General features: G+C 47.7%; 1 protein-coding gene across 1 annotated transcript in view; it reads right to left on the reverse strand.

Annotated features, from left to right (window-relative positions):
* The window catches only part of STK11IP (serine/threonine kinase 11 interacting protein), a 410,719-nt gene that overhangs the window by 175,444 nt on the left and 218,403 nt on the right, over positions 1 to 16,872 (reverse strand). The window contains exon 16 of the mRNA XM_085650186.1: positions 9,415 to 9,525. Coding sequence (XP_085506312.1) covers positions 9,415 to 9,525 — 111 coding nt within the window. The remainder of the gene's footprint in view (positions 1 to 9,414; positions 9,526 to 16,872) is intronic.

Below are 16,872 nucleotides of genomic sequence, written 5' to 3' on the forward strand. Positions count from 1 at the left end.
GCGTATGCCTGTGTTTTCTTTTTCCTCATAGTTCCTGATCAGTACACTTTATTTTCATCTTCTACTCTCTTTCAACATTTCCTTTTAGTTTTCTCAAACGGCCTGCTCATTTTTATCCACCTTACTCACACTCAATCATTCTCTATCAACTATTTTTTATACTACAACTTAATTCACATACCTGTTAAATGTGATTGTTGGTGTGTATTTTTTTCTCTGTATCATTTGGTCAAACTTGTCTCAAGAAGGCACACAAAAACTGAGAAGGAGAATGGCAGACCATTCTCGTACAAGGCAACCACTAATGGCAACCCTTTTCAACTTTGCTTTCAAGGTTACAGAGGCTGCAAACAAATAGAAACACTGCTTTCATTTTCTTACTAATTACACAGCTCTTCTGAAGGGTGACATTTCTTAAACCTTTTTTTAACTTCTCTAAGGAAAGCCCAATTCTGTAGGAGCTTCAGGTGAGATCCGCAAATCCACAGCGCTCGGCACCCGTATGACCTTGCGGTGCATCCTTTTTTAAAAACTACTCCTAAACAGTACCACTTACAGACCACTTCATACAAATCCCTAAACTTATACCTAAACAATGTTTATGGTATAATCCTTGAATCCTGAAGGTACCTGGTGGCCAAGTAGCCCACCAGGTATCTCCAGTAAGCACCGCAGAGCTGCGTTGCAGAGGTTTTCCTAGGCCACACCCCTTTTTACACTACGCTGCAAACGTGGCTTCTGGCGCAGTGTTGCTCGGACGATGAAGTCCACTTGTGTCCTGAGGTCCTCAGGACACAAGAGGACCTCATCGCCCCACCAGCAGTGCACCAGAAGCCACGTTTGCAGAGTGGTGTTAAAAGGGGCGTGGCCTCGGACCACCTCTCTGCAATGCAGCTCTGTGGCGCTTACTGGAGGTACCTGGTGGCCCCCAGAGACCCTCAGGATTCAAGGGGACTTAATCCCCCAATTTACAACGCACCAGGGGGTGTGTTTACACACAGGTCATATCAGGCCCCACCCCCTCCCTGCACCACTGTGCAAACGTGCCCCCTGGCGCGTTGTAAGTTGGAGGATTAAGTACCTTTGAATCCTGAGGGTCCCTAGGGGCCAACTAGCCCACCAGGTACCTCCGGTAAGCGCTACAGAGCCACGCTGCAGAGAGGTGTAAAAAGGGGAGAGGCCTCGGACCACCTCTCTGCAATACAGCTCCCTGGTGCTAACTAGAGGTACCTGGTGGGCTAAAATGCTTTTTTTGGCCCTGGGGGTCCTTGTGGGACCCCCTGAGCTGGCCTAGGGGGTCAGGCTGTTTCTACCCTGCCCCCTTTTCTTTTTTTTAACCTTTGTTTCACTGTTTTCTTGCGACTCGGTTCTACCGAGTCACAAGATGGCTGCCAACACTGCCTGGTTTGGAGTGTTGGCAGCCAATCACAGTGAAGCTCGTGGTAGCCAATCACAGTAAAGCGCGTGGTCGGGAGGGTGCGCGAACCCACCGCTGCCCCAGATATCGAAACTTTTATTTTTTGAATTTCGCAGCAACTACCTAATGGATTTACACCATTTAATTAAAAACAAAAAGACGCTTTCTGAATCCAGCACTTTTTGGGACCCCCCTTTTTTCTCAGCCCCCGCTTGACGAATCACCCCCGACTTTTCAGGATAGGAGCTGACCTGGATAGACCTTTTTTTTTTTTTTTTTAGAATTTCGCGATTATTCGTCAAACGACGCCAAAGTTATTAGCAAATCAAAAAATGGTTTTCCTATGGAAACTAGGTTCTAACTATAACTACCTACTGGCGACTGCCAGTAGGAGATATATATATATATATAAATATATATATCCCTGTAACCATCGATTTCTCACGTGTAGTGCTGTAGATTCACATGCTCGCCATACTCCTGCCATCAAGTGTTTGCCACTCTTTTTTTATTTTATTAAGTTTGAGTCACAAGACCTATTGTGACTACATCCTTTGTGCAACATGCAACAGCACACTGGCTCCACCAGATTGCATTTTCGCTCAATGGGCGAGTAGAGTGAGTGAGGAGCAGTGTTGAAGACAAAGTGTGGGGTGCATAGTACAGGAAGGTAACATAACATAAGAGGAGAAAATCTGTAATCATCGCTTGCTTCTGGGAAGGAGTGATGGTCATTATAAATCCACAGCACCACATCCTACAAAAAGAGTGTTACACAACTACAGACCGAACTTCTGGACAGTAGTCATAGCATGTGGCGCTGTAGATACACATGCAATTAATAAACTATAAAGCAGTTCCTCTCCAAAGTGGTGGCTAGCAAGCTGATGATGCAGATGTTTGAAAAAGTGTTCTGAAGTATGTTTGGCCAACCATAAACTGCTGATGTTGAAGGACATGAAAAGAATAATGCTTTGTGAATTATGTGGCATTGACTAAGTGGCAACATGTAAAACACCAGTTAAAGGAGCATTCCCATTAAGGCTCATGTTGCACTCTTTATGCATGCAGAGTGAGTTCCAGGAAGTGTTCTCTTGGCCTTGGCAAGTCTGAATACACTTAACTATCCACCTGGGAATGGCAGATTTAGAGATGGAAGAGCCCCTGCAAGGCTTGTGAAGGACACAAACATTTGAGTAGATTTTCTAATGGGCTTAGTCCCATCAATGTAGTTTATAAGCTCTCTCTTAACATCCTCAGTGTGGAGGGCCCCCTTGTGCCACAAACTATGGTTGTGGGGAAAAATACAGGCAGCTCATTGGTTTTATGTATGTGCAAAGGAGACAACCTTAGGCAGAAAGTTGGAGTTGGTACAAAGAACTACCTTATAGATATGAAAAATGGGTTAATCGAACTATAAGAGGTTGCAGCTTCGTAACACATCTAAGGGAGGTGATTACGATTAATAAAGTGACCATCTAAAACATGAAATATAATTGGCAAGAGTTTAGGGTTCCAAGAAGGGACCCATGAGCCATTTGAGTACTAAATAGAGGATCCAGGCAGGTGTCAGAGGCGTCTTTGGAGGTACAACCTTATGATGTCTTTAATGACTTGTATTCTGAACATGGAAGAGTATTGTCTATTTTGGAGGTGTACTGCAACTGCTGTTAAGTGCAGGCATTTAGGAGTGTAGGCAAGACCTGCCTTGTAGAAGTGTAGGATGTTGGAATTCGGTCTGTCTTCCTGTGTGCAGACAACACCCACCCGCACTTCAAAGAGGGGACAGAGGTCCCACTGCAGGCAGGAGAAGTGAGTGTCTGCACCTGCCTGCAGGTCTATCAAACCCCTTTACCCTTGCAGGGGTCGCCTTCAGAGGGCGCACTGATTGTGTGCTTCCTTTCTGAGGTGACGGCCTCTTTGCCTCTGCACTCCCATCCCCAATGCAGCATAGAGACAAAGTGTTTACTCATTAGCACAAGGCTACACTCCTATGCTAATGAGGGAACCCCCCTGATGATAGCGATGACACACAGTGTGCACCAACGCAATCTGCAGGATCGACTGGCCTGGTGGGGAATCCGTCAGTGCCCGATGAGCTGGTGTGGCAGGTCAGTGTGTGTGCTAATTTTTGGATGTTTGTGGGGCTGTTTTATGGCCTGAGCAGCTTTTTACTGTTGATTTTCCAGATATTAAAAAAAACAGTGCCAATTCTTGCAAAACACATACACAGAGTGTTAAAAACCGTCCTAATCTGCAAACATGAGCCACTTTTTAAGCAATCTAATTCCCTAAGGGGAGCCACTTTTATTTTGGTGCCGGGGCCTATTTTCTGTCTCTGTCTGACCCTCGCTATCTGTATTCTAGAAGAGGGCCTCTGGGCTGCTGCATTACTTCCTGGAATACTACACGGCCTTGGGGTGCAGAAAACGGGTGCAAATGCCTGTTGAGCCCCTGGGGTCCTGCTTGTAATATGGCCCCATGAAGTTTATGAGGAACCCTGGTGCTAAGGGGTCAACCAACTCATGGAAGTGAGCTCCCCAACCCATAAAAAACATAAGTGGTGATGGTCACCAGTGGATACGTGTCTAGAAAGAGTGTGCTGAAGAACAGGTGGCTGCTGTTCACCAACCCAGAGAATGTAGAGCACTGGACGTTACCAGCTCTAGATCCTGCAAATGCCCTTATGCTTGTGCCCACTGCATCGCAAGGCATTCCAGTCGTTCTTGGAATGCCACCGCCCACTGGAGTATGTTTTGCCCGTCACTGCGTTTTAGGACTAACCAGAGGAAGGCTAGATTTTCCTGTGGCTAAAGATGCAAAATCTTTAGCACTGATGGTGAGAACTAGATTATGAAGCAGAGAGATTGTTTTTTGAATGTGTGCCAAGTATTTCCATTTGCTAATGCTCTTGTTCAGCCAGTCATCTAATATAACCTAAGGTGTATTTGTAAAACGCACGTTCACAGCAAAGGGTATCTTGGCACTGAATAACTCGATGTTTATTGTTACCCAACTCATTGGTACTCATTTGATCGATCTCAGAAGGATGAAAGGCTGAGTAGACCTGCCGGGATTTGAACATGTGACCATGAGGTCGAACACAGGCCCTGCAGTGGACGCATTAGTCACCAGACCCAGCTTCTAAGTATGAAAAGGCATTTCTGTCTAGGAGTGCTGCTTCCACCACTAAGCACTTAGCGTACACCCTTGGAGCAGTAGTGACTCCAAATATGAACACTTTGAACTGGTAGTGCTATCCACTTACCACAACGCAAAGGGTGAATTCAGATATAAAAGCATCTTTCCCATCGAGTGCGAAAATGAAGTAGCCTTGGCACGGCACAAGGATGGCATCTTGTAGAGTGACCATATCAAAGTGTTCAGAGAGGATGAGCCTGTTCAATGGCCGAAGGTCAAGGGTAAGCCGGGCTGAGCTATCCTTTTTGGGGATTAAAAAGCACATGGAACACACTCCAGTGCAGCGGTTGTGTGCAGGTAATGATTCTATTGCGCTTTTTGTAAGCGCGCCTGAAAAATCTTCCTCTAAAAAGGCAAATGTGGCCTGAAGTCGGTAAATGGCGGCAGGGTGGAAAGTTGGGTGTGAGGGGGTGAAGCTTGAGGCAGAATCCTTACAGCACTATGGAAAGTACCCAATGATCGGAGGTGATGCTCTCCCACTGAGGTAGGAAGTAGTTCAGCCTTGGTTGGGGGAATAAAAGGGACTCACTTATTATTAAAAGAATAGCCCCTTGTAGCACTACCTCTGCCTTGCCACACCCACTCCCTCTATTGGCCCCTCTATGGAAGGACTTAGGCTGTAGGGGGTCCTGAAAGTACTTCTGGCATGGCTAATAAGGAGTTTTCGGATTTGAGCCCCCTGGTTTGGCATCTCGCCTGGTTTGCTGCTTCCTGAAATGTGACTTAGGACTGATGATGAATGAATTTATTTGCATAAGTTAATTAAAACCATTGCATTACAGTAAAAACATTAAAAGAAAACATTAAAAGAAAAAAACAAAATGGGACTTAGGACTGGGGGACTGTACGGCACCCATGGACTTCAGCACATCTGTATCCTTTATTTTCTCAAGCATCTGGTTCTTTTGGAGGCTGAACAGATGCTTGCACCAAAGGGTTCGTTTATAAGGTGCTGTTGCACCTCAAGACTAAGCCCCGACACGCTAAGCCAGGTGTACGTGCAAAGGATGGCGCTGGTGTTGATACCCCTCGTAGAGTCCGCTGCATCAAAGAGACACCTAATATTAGCAATGCTAATAATTTTCCCTTCGGCAACCAACCCTGGTTTCCACTTCCAGTCGACCTCTAGCAGGTGTTTCACCAACTCCCCCATCTCCTCCCAGTTGTGTCAGTCATACCTGGAGACGATGGCCACGAGTTGGCAAACCGCCAATGTGAAGCTGTCCCAAGTGCTACCCGCTTGCCTGGTGCGTCGATTTTCTTGGACTCCTTGGCCAAAAGGAAAGCTTCTCTTATAGCCAGAGAGAGACCTGTGCTTCAGGTGGGCCCGAGTGTGGAGGCGAGTGTGGAGGTGAGCATGGAGGTAAGTACGGAGGAGAGTGTGGCCCTGGGAGAGGGGGTGTGAGTGTTAGTGATGGGAAATGCATAGGGCTGGTGGCAGAGATTCAAACCCTTTTTGAGCTTAAGGTCATAGAAGGTGAACGCTCTTGTTCCACCTCGAAGGCGAGGCACCTCTTCTTGGGTATGCGGACGAGTCTAGGAGCTGCTGGTTTGGTAATAATCTTGTGTAAGTGGATGAAGATTGCCTTCGAGAAGCTGGTAGATGTGCTGGGTGAAAAGCCAAAGAAAGAGTCCTCCTAGATGTCCAACCTTGGAGTCGAGGGTGGCTTCGACATCTATACAGGCTGCAGAGTGGACTTTGGCGTCAGCTTCGAATGAGGTTCTTCAGCAGCTAGTTGCCTGTGTTGGGATAATTACTAAATAGAATGAGTCTTTCTGATGTCTTGGTGAAGAGGGACAGTGCATTGTGGTGAGCTTCGGCACACTTAGGTGGGGCCTTCCTGGGGGGTGATGCAGCCCACTCTAGTCTGAGGTGTATTGGCTAGAGGTGCAGGACCAAGCAGTTTATACCGTTTTCGACTTGGCTCTGGGCTCAATGCCCAACTCCATCAGGAGCGGTGCTCCAACTCAGACATTGGAGGTTTAGGGGATCGTGGCTGGCCTTAAAAAGGGACTTGCATGTACACGGAATGAATCTTTCTTCGGCCAAGGGTCTGGTGTGTGCTGGACTTCAATCACCGCTATGTCGGAGCGGTCAGAGAAGCCTGCGTCGGGATCTTCTGACGATAGGCATGTGGGAAGGCCAGAGAGACAAGTCTTTTTCCTGGGTGCCGTACATGTCATGGCATGAAAAATGTTGGGTGTCTCTGATAATATTTTGTTCGCACTGCACATCGTTATGCTTCCGCCTTCTCTCCCTTCAATGCCAGTGGGAGGCAAAGTAGGTGGCACAGGATTTCTCAATGTGCTCTAGGAAGAGGCTGCAGACCTAGTGGGAATCTTCCCAGGACGATTTAGTGTTACACCAGGTACATAAGTGGAATGCAGTGTGTTCCATTAACTTGTGTGTGCATTCTCGAAGTATCCCTCTGTAGAGTTTGCCAGAGATGTCCCAGGTGCTGCCTGTCTGTTCCAAAGACCCATAGTTGTGAACAGACGCTTCTGTGGCTGCAAAACAAACGCTTTCCAACACAGGGCTGAAGAAGGGAGCTGTCCAAAGTGGACCCAAAATTGTGAGGCAAGAAGGGTTTAAATGTGTTGGCTTTAGAACTGCACTGTAATTGGAAAGGTTATTTATAAAGCGGACTGTGACCAAAAATGATATCCTGGTGCTATAACCACTATGTAAGAAAAACCAGCTGATGAAGAAACTGAAGGGCGGGTCGCTAGTGAGGGAACAGCCAGGTTTTCAGTGATTTCCTGAATTGTACTAGGTCAGAATTAGATCGTGGGGAAGCTGGTCATTTATTCCATATCCGAGCTGCATCGACGGTAAAGGCACGTCCTCCTTGTCTCCTTGTTGGACATAGTTGCCTGTGGTTGATCAAAGGTTTCTGCCAGGAGTATATTTTTTTAGTTTGTTTTGTAGGGGTTTTGGTCCTTTATTGTGTAGTGCTTTATGGACAATACCGAGAGATGTAAAGATGATTCTCTGCTTGGTGGGCAGCCAGTGGAGTGCCATCAAGGCCTCGGTGGCAGATGAATATCGAGATCTGTTCAGGATCAGCTGAGCTGTGATTATCTGGACGCGCTCTAGCTTCTTTACCAAATAGCTGGGGCTCCTAGTATCAGGGCATTGCAATGGTCCAGTCTACTTAGTATTACACCTCTGGAGATCAGTGATCTAGCTGGAAGGTCAAACAGGGGATGTTGCTTCCTAAGGGCCTGGATCGGTGCGAAACAAGTCCCAGTAAGTCCATTTACTTGATTTTCCATGAACAAACCTTGGTCAATGATCACACCTACATTTTGTACAGCCACTGGGTTGCCCAGTGGTATTTCCGTGGGTAACGGCCAGAAGTTAGAGGATAGAGATACCGGAATTTTATTAGAGGAGTTCAGTTTTGTTTCCATTCATCTCGAGGGAATTTGCATTCGTCCAGTCAAAGATGTCAAGAATGCATGTCTGGAGGTTACCTATGGTATCCTCCTGGTCATTGTTCAACGACAGAATTAACTGAGTGTCTGCATAGTTAATTAACTTAATATTGTTGGTTTTAATAAGTGAGATGAGAGGTTTGATATAAATATTGAATAAAATAGGGCTGAGGGAAGAGCCCTGGGGACACCATTTGTTGTGTTTCTAAATTTGGATAGAAAAGGGAGGGGAAATATGGCCCGACAGCACCCAGACAGATAGGATTTTAGCCAGTCTAACATCGGGACCCCCACACCCACTGCCATAAGTTTGGACAGAAGAGTGCGGTGGTCCACCGTGTCAAATGCAGCCGATAAATCTAGGAGGACAAGTACAACAGGTTGTCCATTGTCAGTAGTCCTCTGCATTTCATCGGTAGCGCAAATAAGGGCGGTCTCAGTTCCATGGCCTGGGCGAATCCAAATTGCATTTCCTCAAGCCAGGCATAGTGCTCTAGATAGTGTGACAGTAATGAACTTATGTGGCGCTTTAAAACTTTTATTGGAAACGGGAGGAGGGAAATAGGACTAAAATTGGCTAGATTGGCGGGGTCACACAGAGTTTTATTTAGCAATGGCTGAACTATAGCTTTCTTCCAGCAGTCAGGCGCCTTCTCCGTTTCAAGAGAATGGTTGCAGAGTTGTAGGAGAGGGCCCGCAAGCTCTTCCTCCCATATATTAGTCATTGCTTTAGTGGCATAGGGTCCAACGGCGACCCTGATTTCATGGCCCTGTACAAGGTGTTAAAAACCTGGCCAGAGATAGGATCCAACCTAGTCAGTGTCACCGGGGAGAGGTCTGAAGGGGGAGGCAGTCCAGATTGAGCGGAGCTATGAGAATGTGCGATAGTGTGTTTAGCTGAGATAGATTTGTCAATCCCATCCAAAATTGTTTTAATCTCACTGTCAAAATATTCCGATAGATTGTCACATAATATCTGTGATGGTAAGATCTCTTGCTTAAAGCGAGATGGATTGGTAAATTCTCCAAGAATTCCCTACTGTATGAGGAAAATAGAAAAACAATCCGAGAAAGAAAATCAAGTTGCACACATCTGGGTCCAACACTAGGTGGCGTATGCAGAGCATGTGTATCTACAGCCACACATGCTAAGAAGATATGAACATAAGCATATACACACACACATATATACAGAATTTTTTTATTAAATGCGCTGGACGCCCACTGAGCATGCCAGAATAATTCAGTGCTTATGAGCAATAATAAAGAAACCACGGAGGAGAGTGTGAATATGCCAGAAGAATGGAGAGATGTGGGTGGAAAGGAAGGGGCATTCAGAACCAATGAGGGAGCCTTACCTTGACAGATATCTCAGGGCTGTCGTCCAGGACCACATACTGGAGCTGCTTCCTGTCTGTGCGGATATAATCAAACTGCAGCTGAAGCAGTGGAAGGGTTTTATCCTCGCCCTGGAGAGGGAGCAAACCACATTGTAAGTCCATATGAGAGATTGCAAACTTCCCACCTCAAAGTAATGTCAGCTAGAAGTGCAAACAGGTAAGTCTAGTTCCAGTGAATAAAGGTCTAATACCTACAACCCTTAACTGTCCATCATTTGAACCCAAAGAACAAGATACTTACTTCGGTAATGCTCTTTTCGATAGAGAGACTATCTACCTGCAGTTTCCTCATCTTTTGAATATTCCCTAGGTGTCAGGCTGGATACAGAACCTTTTTCAGCAGTACTTTCGCCCGCCCAAAGGTGGCGCTTTGTAGCTCTACACTGACGCCGTTTCGCTCCAGAATTGACATGCAGGCATATACAAGCGCCACTCCCAAGCACTGACGTCAGTTGCTTTCAAGACTGTCCTTGCCCTCAGACACAGAGCTCCGAAAGTAAATTAGTAGACAGTGTGCAGATTCCTACACATGGGTTCTTATTAATGGATATAGTCCAATCAGAGAACGGGGAGGATGGGAAGGTTGATGAGGAATCTGCAGCTAGAGTAAATGTTAATGCAGAGCACAATCCATCAGAAGAGGGTTCTCTTCTGCACTGCCTTGCATTTCTTACTCCAGAGAACTCCACAAAAGGCTGATCCTCCACCCACTAGTCTTTAGTGCAATCTATGTTAAAGCTCAGCTCTCTCTTGGGGTCTCTCCTCCTCCTTAAAGGGTGAGGTGCAGCACTGAACGCTAGCAGGGTGATGGCTTGACCGACAAGGAACAGTCTCACAATTTTCCGCAGGAAGGATACCTGTTTCCGCAGAACCAGTTCATCTGGGGGGAAAAAAAGTGTAAGGTGGCTTGACACAAAATTGTGAAGCTCACTCAGACACCGAGCCGAGGTGATGGCACAGAGATGTAAGGGACAGCTGTAAAGCAGCTCGAACAGAGTGCACATCAGATAAGTCACGACCAGATTAAAGTCCCATTGAGACATGAAAAAAGGAGAAGGAGGGAGCATGTGTAGCACTCCTTTCAAAAATCGCATACGAACTGGATATTTAAACAAAGAGTGCTGACCTGGCAAACGTAAGAAGGCCAAGAGGGCCGAAAGATAATGCTTAACTGTGCAAAAAGCAAAGCCCTGCTGGAAGAGACAGAACAAATAACGAAACATCCGACAGTGTGGCCTGGAGAGGGTCATTCTGGCAAGTGCCGCACCAAGCTACAAAACAGTCCCAACAACATCTGTATACAGTATTCATCGAGGGACGCGTGGCTACCAAAATGACATCAACCACCTACAGCAGAAGGTTGAAGGTGTTCAGCTGTCGCCACTCAATCTCCACAGAGGAAAGAGGAGGTTGCGAAGGCCCAGGTGAAGAACCCTGCTTTGTTGCTGCAGCAGCAGGTCCTCCCAGAGCGGCAGCCTGGTGACAGGGCATGTGCTCAAGCCCAGTAGTTCTGGATACCATACACTCTGTGCCCAATACAGAGCCACTAGGATGATTCATGCCCAGTTTATTTTGATCATCTTGAGAAATCGTGGCAGAAGTGGTATCAGCGAAAATGCTTACAGGAGTCCTGAGCTCCTCTCGAGGCAGAGCACGCCTTTGAGCGAGAGACGCGGTGTAAAGTCTAGTGTGCAGAAGAGCAGGCAATGCACATTCTGGGCAGTGGCAAATAAATCGAGCCAAGGTTCTCCCCAATTGCAAAAGAGACCTTGTGCCACCTCCGGATGTAACTGCCGCTCGTGATTCACTTGGCGGAGATGACTGAGATTGTCCGTCTTGGCTTTCGAGGATCCTGCCAGGTGGTTCAACACCAGGAAAATTCCATGGCAGTCCAGCCACTTCCAGCAGAACAAGGCCTCCCGGCAGAGGGTCTATGACTCCACCCAGCCCTGTTTGTTCCAATATCACCTGGCTGTGGTTTCGTCTGTGAACAACTTTATAAACCTCCACTTGATGGACGAAAGGAAGGCTTTCAACCTAGGTCAGGGTGAGCATTTTGAATTTCTCCTTCTGGAGGAAGGTGTTGAGAGGGTGCAAGTCTAGAATAGGTCGAAGACTATGTTCTTGGGCACCGGATTGTAGCAGGAATAACAACCATGCCCTACTTCAGGCACTGGCAGCCTCTCAACAGACCCTATGGTCAAGAAAGCTTGCACTTCCTGCATCAAAATACAGAGATGGTCCTCCGTCCTTGGATGGACGGTGGAAGGTGCAATAGGATAGAAAGAAAGGGCAAGGGGTAGCCTTTGCAAACATGTTGTAAGACCCAGCTGTGTGATGTGATTTCTTGCCAACCCGGACAGAATCAGTAGATTTTGCCTCCCACCAGGTAGCTGTGACCCTGTAAGGGTACACTAAAGAGGTTTGGCAAGTGGGGCTACATGGGTACGGGGACTGTGGACAGAGCACCACACTGACCCTGCTGCGACAGTGGAAGCTGCTGGGTCCATCGAGGGGTCTGGACAGATTGGCGGTAAGAGACACCTCTGCCAAAGGCACAAAAGGAGTGTTGGAACCGGTGCGGGTGGCAAAGAGGGGTGGGGGGGAAAGGACCAGAGAGCAAGGGGATGCCTTTACATTCGAAGGCGGAGTCAGCCTTTTTCCCAAACAGGTAAGTCCCATCAAAGGGCATGTCCACCAGGGAGGACTAGATACCGACAGAGAACCCAGTCGAGCGCAGCCTGTTGCACGCCCGATGGAGTTGGTGGTATCCAAGCCACAACAAACTGTGAACATGGCCATATCACAACCATCGTGAATCGCTGATACAGTATGCAGTGAAGTTCTTTGGGCTCCGAGGGAGGACTTGTTCCTCCGAGTCCCAGAGGGTGTGACTGTAACAGGCCAACAAACAGGCATTAATAGACCGCACAGCCAGTCTAGTGGACTAAAAGAGGTGCTTTCCGAATGTGTCCACTCACTTATGTTCCATATTAGGGGGGAGTGGTAGGAAAAGTGTTTCGATTGGAACAGGCCTGCACCATAAGACTTTCTAGAGAGGGATGCTGGGACAAGAAAGCTGGGTCGTCTGAATCTAAGCGATGGCACCTGGCGATTTACCAGAGCTACGCTTGGCCTAAGTTTCCAAAAGGCGTCTGTCAAAGCATCATTGAAAGTAAAGAGTGGTTCAGAAGAAGTCTGGCACGGTTGCAGGATCTCAGTAAGAACATTCGTTTTCACCTCCAGGGTGGGGAGCGTTACACATGACCATGGCATAGGATGCAGATTCTTCTGCGGCAGTTCTGGGAGGAGAGAAAAGAGTTGTCTGAGGACCTTGTGGTACTTCCAGTGCAGAAATGGGTGCCTCAATCAGATATTCAGATGAGACGTCAGTCGAACTTGGTATCGGAGATCACAATCAGGGCCACCTCTTTGGGTGGTGAGGTCGGCGTTGAGGTTACCGGGCCCAGTCTGGTTTTGGGAGCTGGAAGTGGAGTCGGAACAGGAGCCACAGGCAGATTGGCTCAGGGGGACCAGCTGGTGCAGAGGGCGAACCTGCTGGTGGTAATCCAGGTGGAAAGCATCTTGGTTCTTGGGGACGAAAGGTGCACCAGAAGGAGTGGGTAATGAACCAGAGCCTGAGCATGGCTGCGCAGAACTCTTTGATCAGGTGCAGCATGGCAGAATGCCCCATAAATTTGGGGTGTGCTGGAACCAGCTGCGGAATCAGCTCCAAAATCGGCCAACTTTGAGAGCATGATCGAGATAGCTAGGGCCACCCACGCACTTGCTCAAAGGAGTACGAGCAACGTGAAAAAGTGGCGCGCCGCTTCGATTTCTTATGCTTATTTGTGCTTACCTAAAGACTTGGAGTGTGATGAAAACAGGCCTCTGGACTGGTCTTCATCACACTCTGGTACTGTCGACTATGGGAAAGGGACCAGGAATGGACCTTTGGCATGATCGGGAGTTGGAGCTGTCCTGGCGCTGAGTTTTCTTATGCGTGGTGACAAAGATTCACCTTGCATTCCCTGATGGGACTAGGGTTCTGTTAGAAATTGGGTTTCTGGTTGGTAGAGGTATGCACCCTGTCCAAGAAGGAACTACAATCCTAGTCAGGGTAAGTGTAGTACAAGTTTATCTTCAGGCACAAAGCAGTCAGGTTAAACTAAAGAGGCAATATGTAAAATATTTGTGCGCACAGACCCCGCCCAAACATCCCCACCCCCCGGTGCATTGTAGACGTCGGCAATGCGGTGTCCGGGGCTCTGGTGGCAGCTTTAATGCGGAGGCAAAGTCGGACTGCATTTCAAGTTGCAGTCGTAGCGTCTCAGTCAGTGAGCAGTGTCCGCGGCTCCGATGCAGGCAGCTGCAATGTATTGGGATCGCAGGGAAATATGTGGATTCCAATCGATGCTTCAGGGTCGATGCATTGGCTACTTAGGATGCAGCAACAAACTCTTACTTCCAAGAGCCCAGGATTGGATTTGGCACAACTTGGCAGAGCAGCACTCACAGCAGAGAAGCCCAGGTGCTTGTAGCAAGATGCAGGTGAATTCTTTGAGATCCCTGAGACTTCAGAAACAGAAGACAAGCCCAACAAGGCCCTGGCAAACCATTAGAGATACAGGATGTAGAGGGATAAGTCCAATCCCAATCCTCTCATTCTCAGACAAAAAGAAGCAAGCAGCAGGCCAGCACAGCAAAGCAAGCAGCAAAGTGGCAGTCACTCTTGGCAGCAGAACAGCTCTTCTTCCTGGTAGAATGTCCTCAGTTCCAGAAGTGTTCTGAGTATATAGTGTCAGAGGTCCAGTACCTATACCCACTTTAGCCTTTGAAGTAGGGAGACTTTTAGTGCACAAGACCCTGCCCTTCCCCGCCTTGGCTCCAGACTCACTACAGGGGGATATGCATCCCTCTGTGTGTGAACAGGCCCAGCCCTATTCAGGTGCAAGTGTTAGCTCCTCCCTCTCGCTCTAGTTCAGGAAGGCCCATCAGCCTGGCGATGGGTTATCAGGATATGAGTGGCACACCTCAGTTCCCCTTGTGTGTGACTGGCTAGAGGGAATGCACAAAGCCCAGCTGTCACCCAACTCAGACGTGTATTTTAGAGACAAGCAGAGAAGGCACAAAATGGGTAAAGTCAAAAAATGCTAACATTTTCTAAAAGTGCCACTTTCAGACCTGCAATTAAAAAACAAACCACTAAAAGTTTTGTTTTTAAATTGTGAGTCCAGAGACCCCAAACGTACTCTTCCTATCTTTTCCCATTTGGAAGTTACACTTCTAAAATGTTACAAGGCAGCTCCAATGTTCACCTATGGGAGAGATAGGCCTTGCAGCAGTGAAATGCAAATTTAAAGAGTATTTCACTACCAGGACATGTAAAACTGAAAAGTACATGTCCTACCTTATAAGTAAACTGCACCGTGGTAATGGGCTGTCTAGAGCCTACTCTAGGGGTGACTTCTGTGTAATAAAAAGGAAGGTTTAAGCCTGACAAGGAGGCTGTCAGGTCGAGATGGCAGTTTAAATTGCACACACAGGCTCTGCAGTGGCAGGTCTGAAACATGTTCGAAGGGCTAATCATGTGGGTGGCACAATCAGTGCTGACGGCACACTAGCAGCATTTCATTTACAGGCCCTGGCACACAAAGTGCACTGTACTAGGGACTTATCAGTAAATCAAATCTGCCAATCATGGAACAACCAAATTACATTACATTTTAGACAGAGAGCACATTCACTTAAGCTCTGGTTAGCAGTGAAAAAATGCAGAGTCCTAAAGCCAGCCAAAACAAAGTTCAGCACACAGTCAAAACAGGAGGTCAGAAAGCAAAAAGTCAGTAGAAACCACACCATAAGATGTCAGGTCTAACAGGTTCATTGAACCACAGTCTCCGTAGGTCTTGGAGTCGTGGCTCAACCCCAGAAACCACAGGCACACCTGGTGGGGATCCGTCACAGACATCTGTTTGCGGCAGTCACTCCAGGGCTTGAAACCGGTCACTTTAGGGGGTGACATCTCTTGCACACTGAGTTAATTTGGAGACATTTTTTTTTTAGTGGTCTCAGAGACAAGAGGAAGCTTCGGATTTGCATCTGGTGGCGCAGAACTAAATGAAGTGAGCATGAGTAGTGCCTATAATTGCTTCACACCTCATTTCCTGAGCGGAAAGGTGTCACTCCTCCTTCTGGCATGCGGAATTACTGCTGAAGAAGTTTTAAGATCCAGTCTGATGCCTGAGGAATATTCAAAAGGTGAGGAATCCGCAGCTAGAAGTCTCTATCAGAAACAGCTGAATGTGCCATTCCATTTCTATGGCAGGTGACTGTGGCCTTAAACTTAAAGGACCTTTTGTGCCAAAAGGATGACTGCGAAGGCTCCCTCTCCAATAAAGGTTCTACCGAATGCAAATAGCGCGCTCACAGAAAGGGTCAATGGCAGGCCTGCTCTCTCCTGTAGAGACAGACTCCCTGTCACAGAATATCTGCTGCTATGATTGTTTTTTCCTTTCTAGGTATCCCCCTTTTTGGTTACACACGTTAATCGACCAGAAGTGATTATGTGTGATTGCACATTTGTGCCTGGATACCCTCATGGGTGATAAGCTGCACTATATGAATCTGCAAATTTTGCTTTGTAATGTAATAATCAAACCTTGAATATTTTCACAGTATTTGAGCTGACTGGTCTGTCACAAATAGCTGTAAATGAGCGGCGACCAAAGTTTCATGGAAAGCTGATAACTATGGGCCGAATTATAATGTCGGTGGGCCCGCCACCGACAGACCGTCGGTGGCGGGCTCACCGACATCCAGCATAGTGGTCTGACTGCTGCATAACGATATGGTTAGGCAGACCGCAGTGGACAGAGGGACCGACCGACGCCTCCGAGTCAAGGAGCTCGTTGGAGCATCCGTCCAACCATAATCCCTACAATGGGGGGGCCGCAGGCCCCGCCGTAAGGATTCTAATGGCCGTCTTCCCTCTGCCTTTAGATGGAGGCTACGATGGCCATGTAAAGGAGACGGAATTGGACTTTGGGGGCCCCTAGCCCTAGTAGAGCCACCGCCCCCGTGGGCCTCCGGTATGGACCTAGGGGGGCACATGGGGTGCCCCCAAAACATCCATGCACCGTGTGCCAGGCACCACATGGTGCCTGGCACACAGTGCATGGATGTTCGAAAACTGCTCTTTTATATTGTGGCTGGGGCTGCTGCCCTTTTCTAGGGCCGCAGCACAAGCTGCAATGCAGAACGGCAGCTTTTCGACCGCCTGTATGGCGGTCGCATTGCAATTGGGCAGGTGTAACCGCCAACATGTACTTATCGGGCACCAGCCCGATAAGATGACGGTCGGACACTCATCCGACCGCCATCGTAATGAGGCCCTATGCAACTCATCATTCAAAA

Source organism: Triturus cristatus, chromosome 3_2, assembly GCF_964204655.1.
Source record: "Triturus cristatus chromosome 3_2, aTriCri1.1, whole genome shotgun sequence".
Taxonomy (NCBI): Eukaryota; Metazoa; Chordata; class Amphibia; order Caudata; family Salamandridae; genus Triturus; species Triturus cristatus.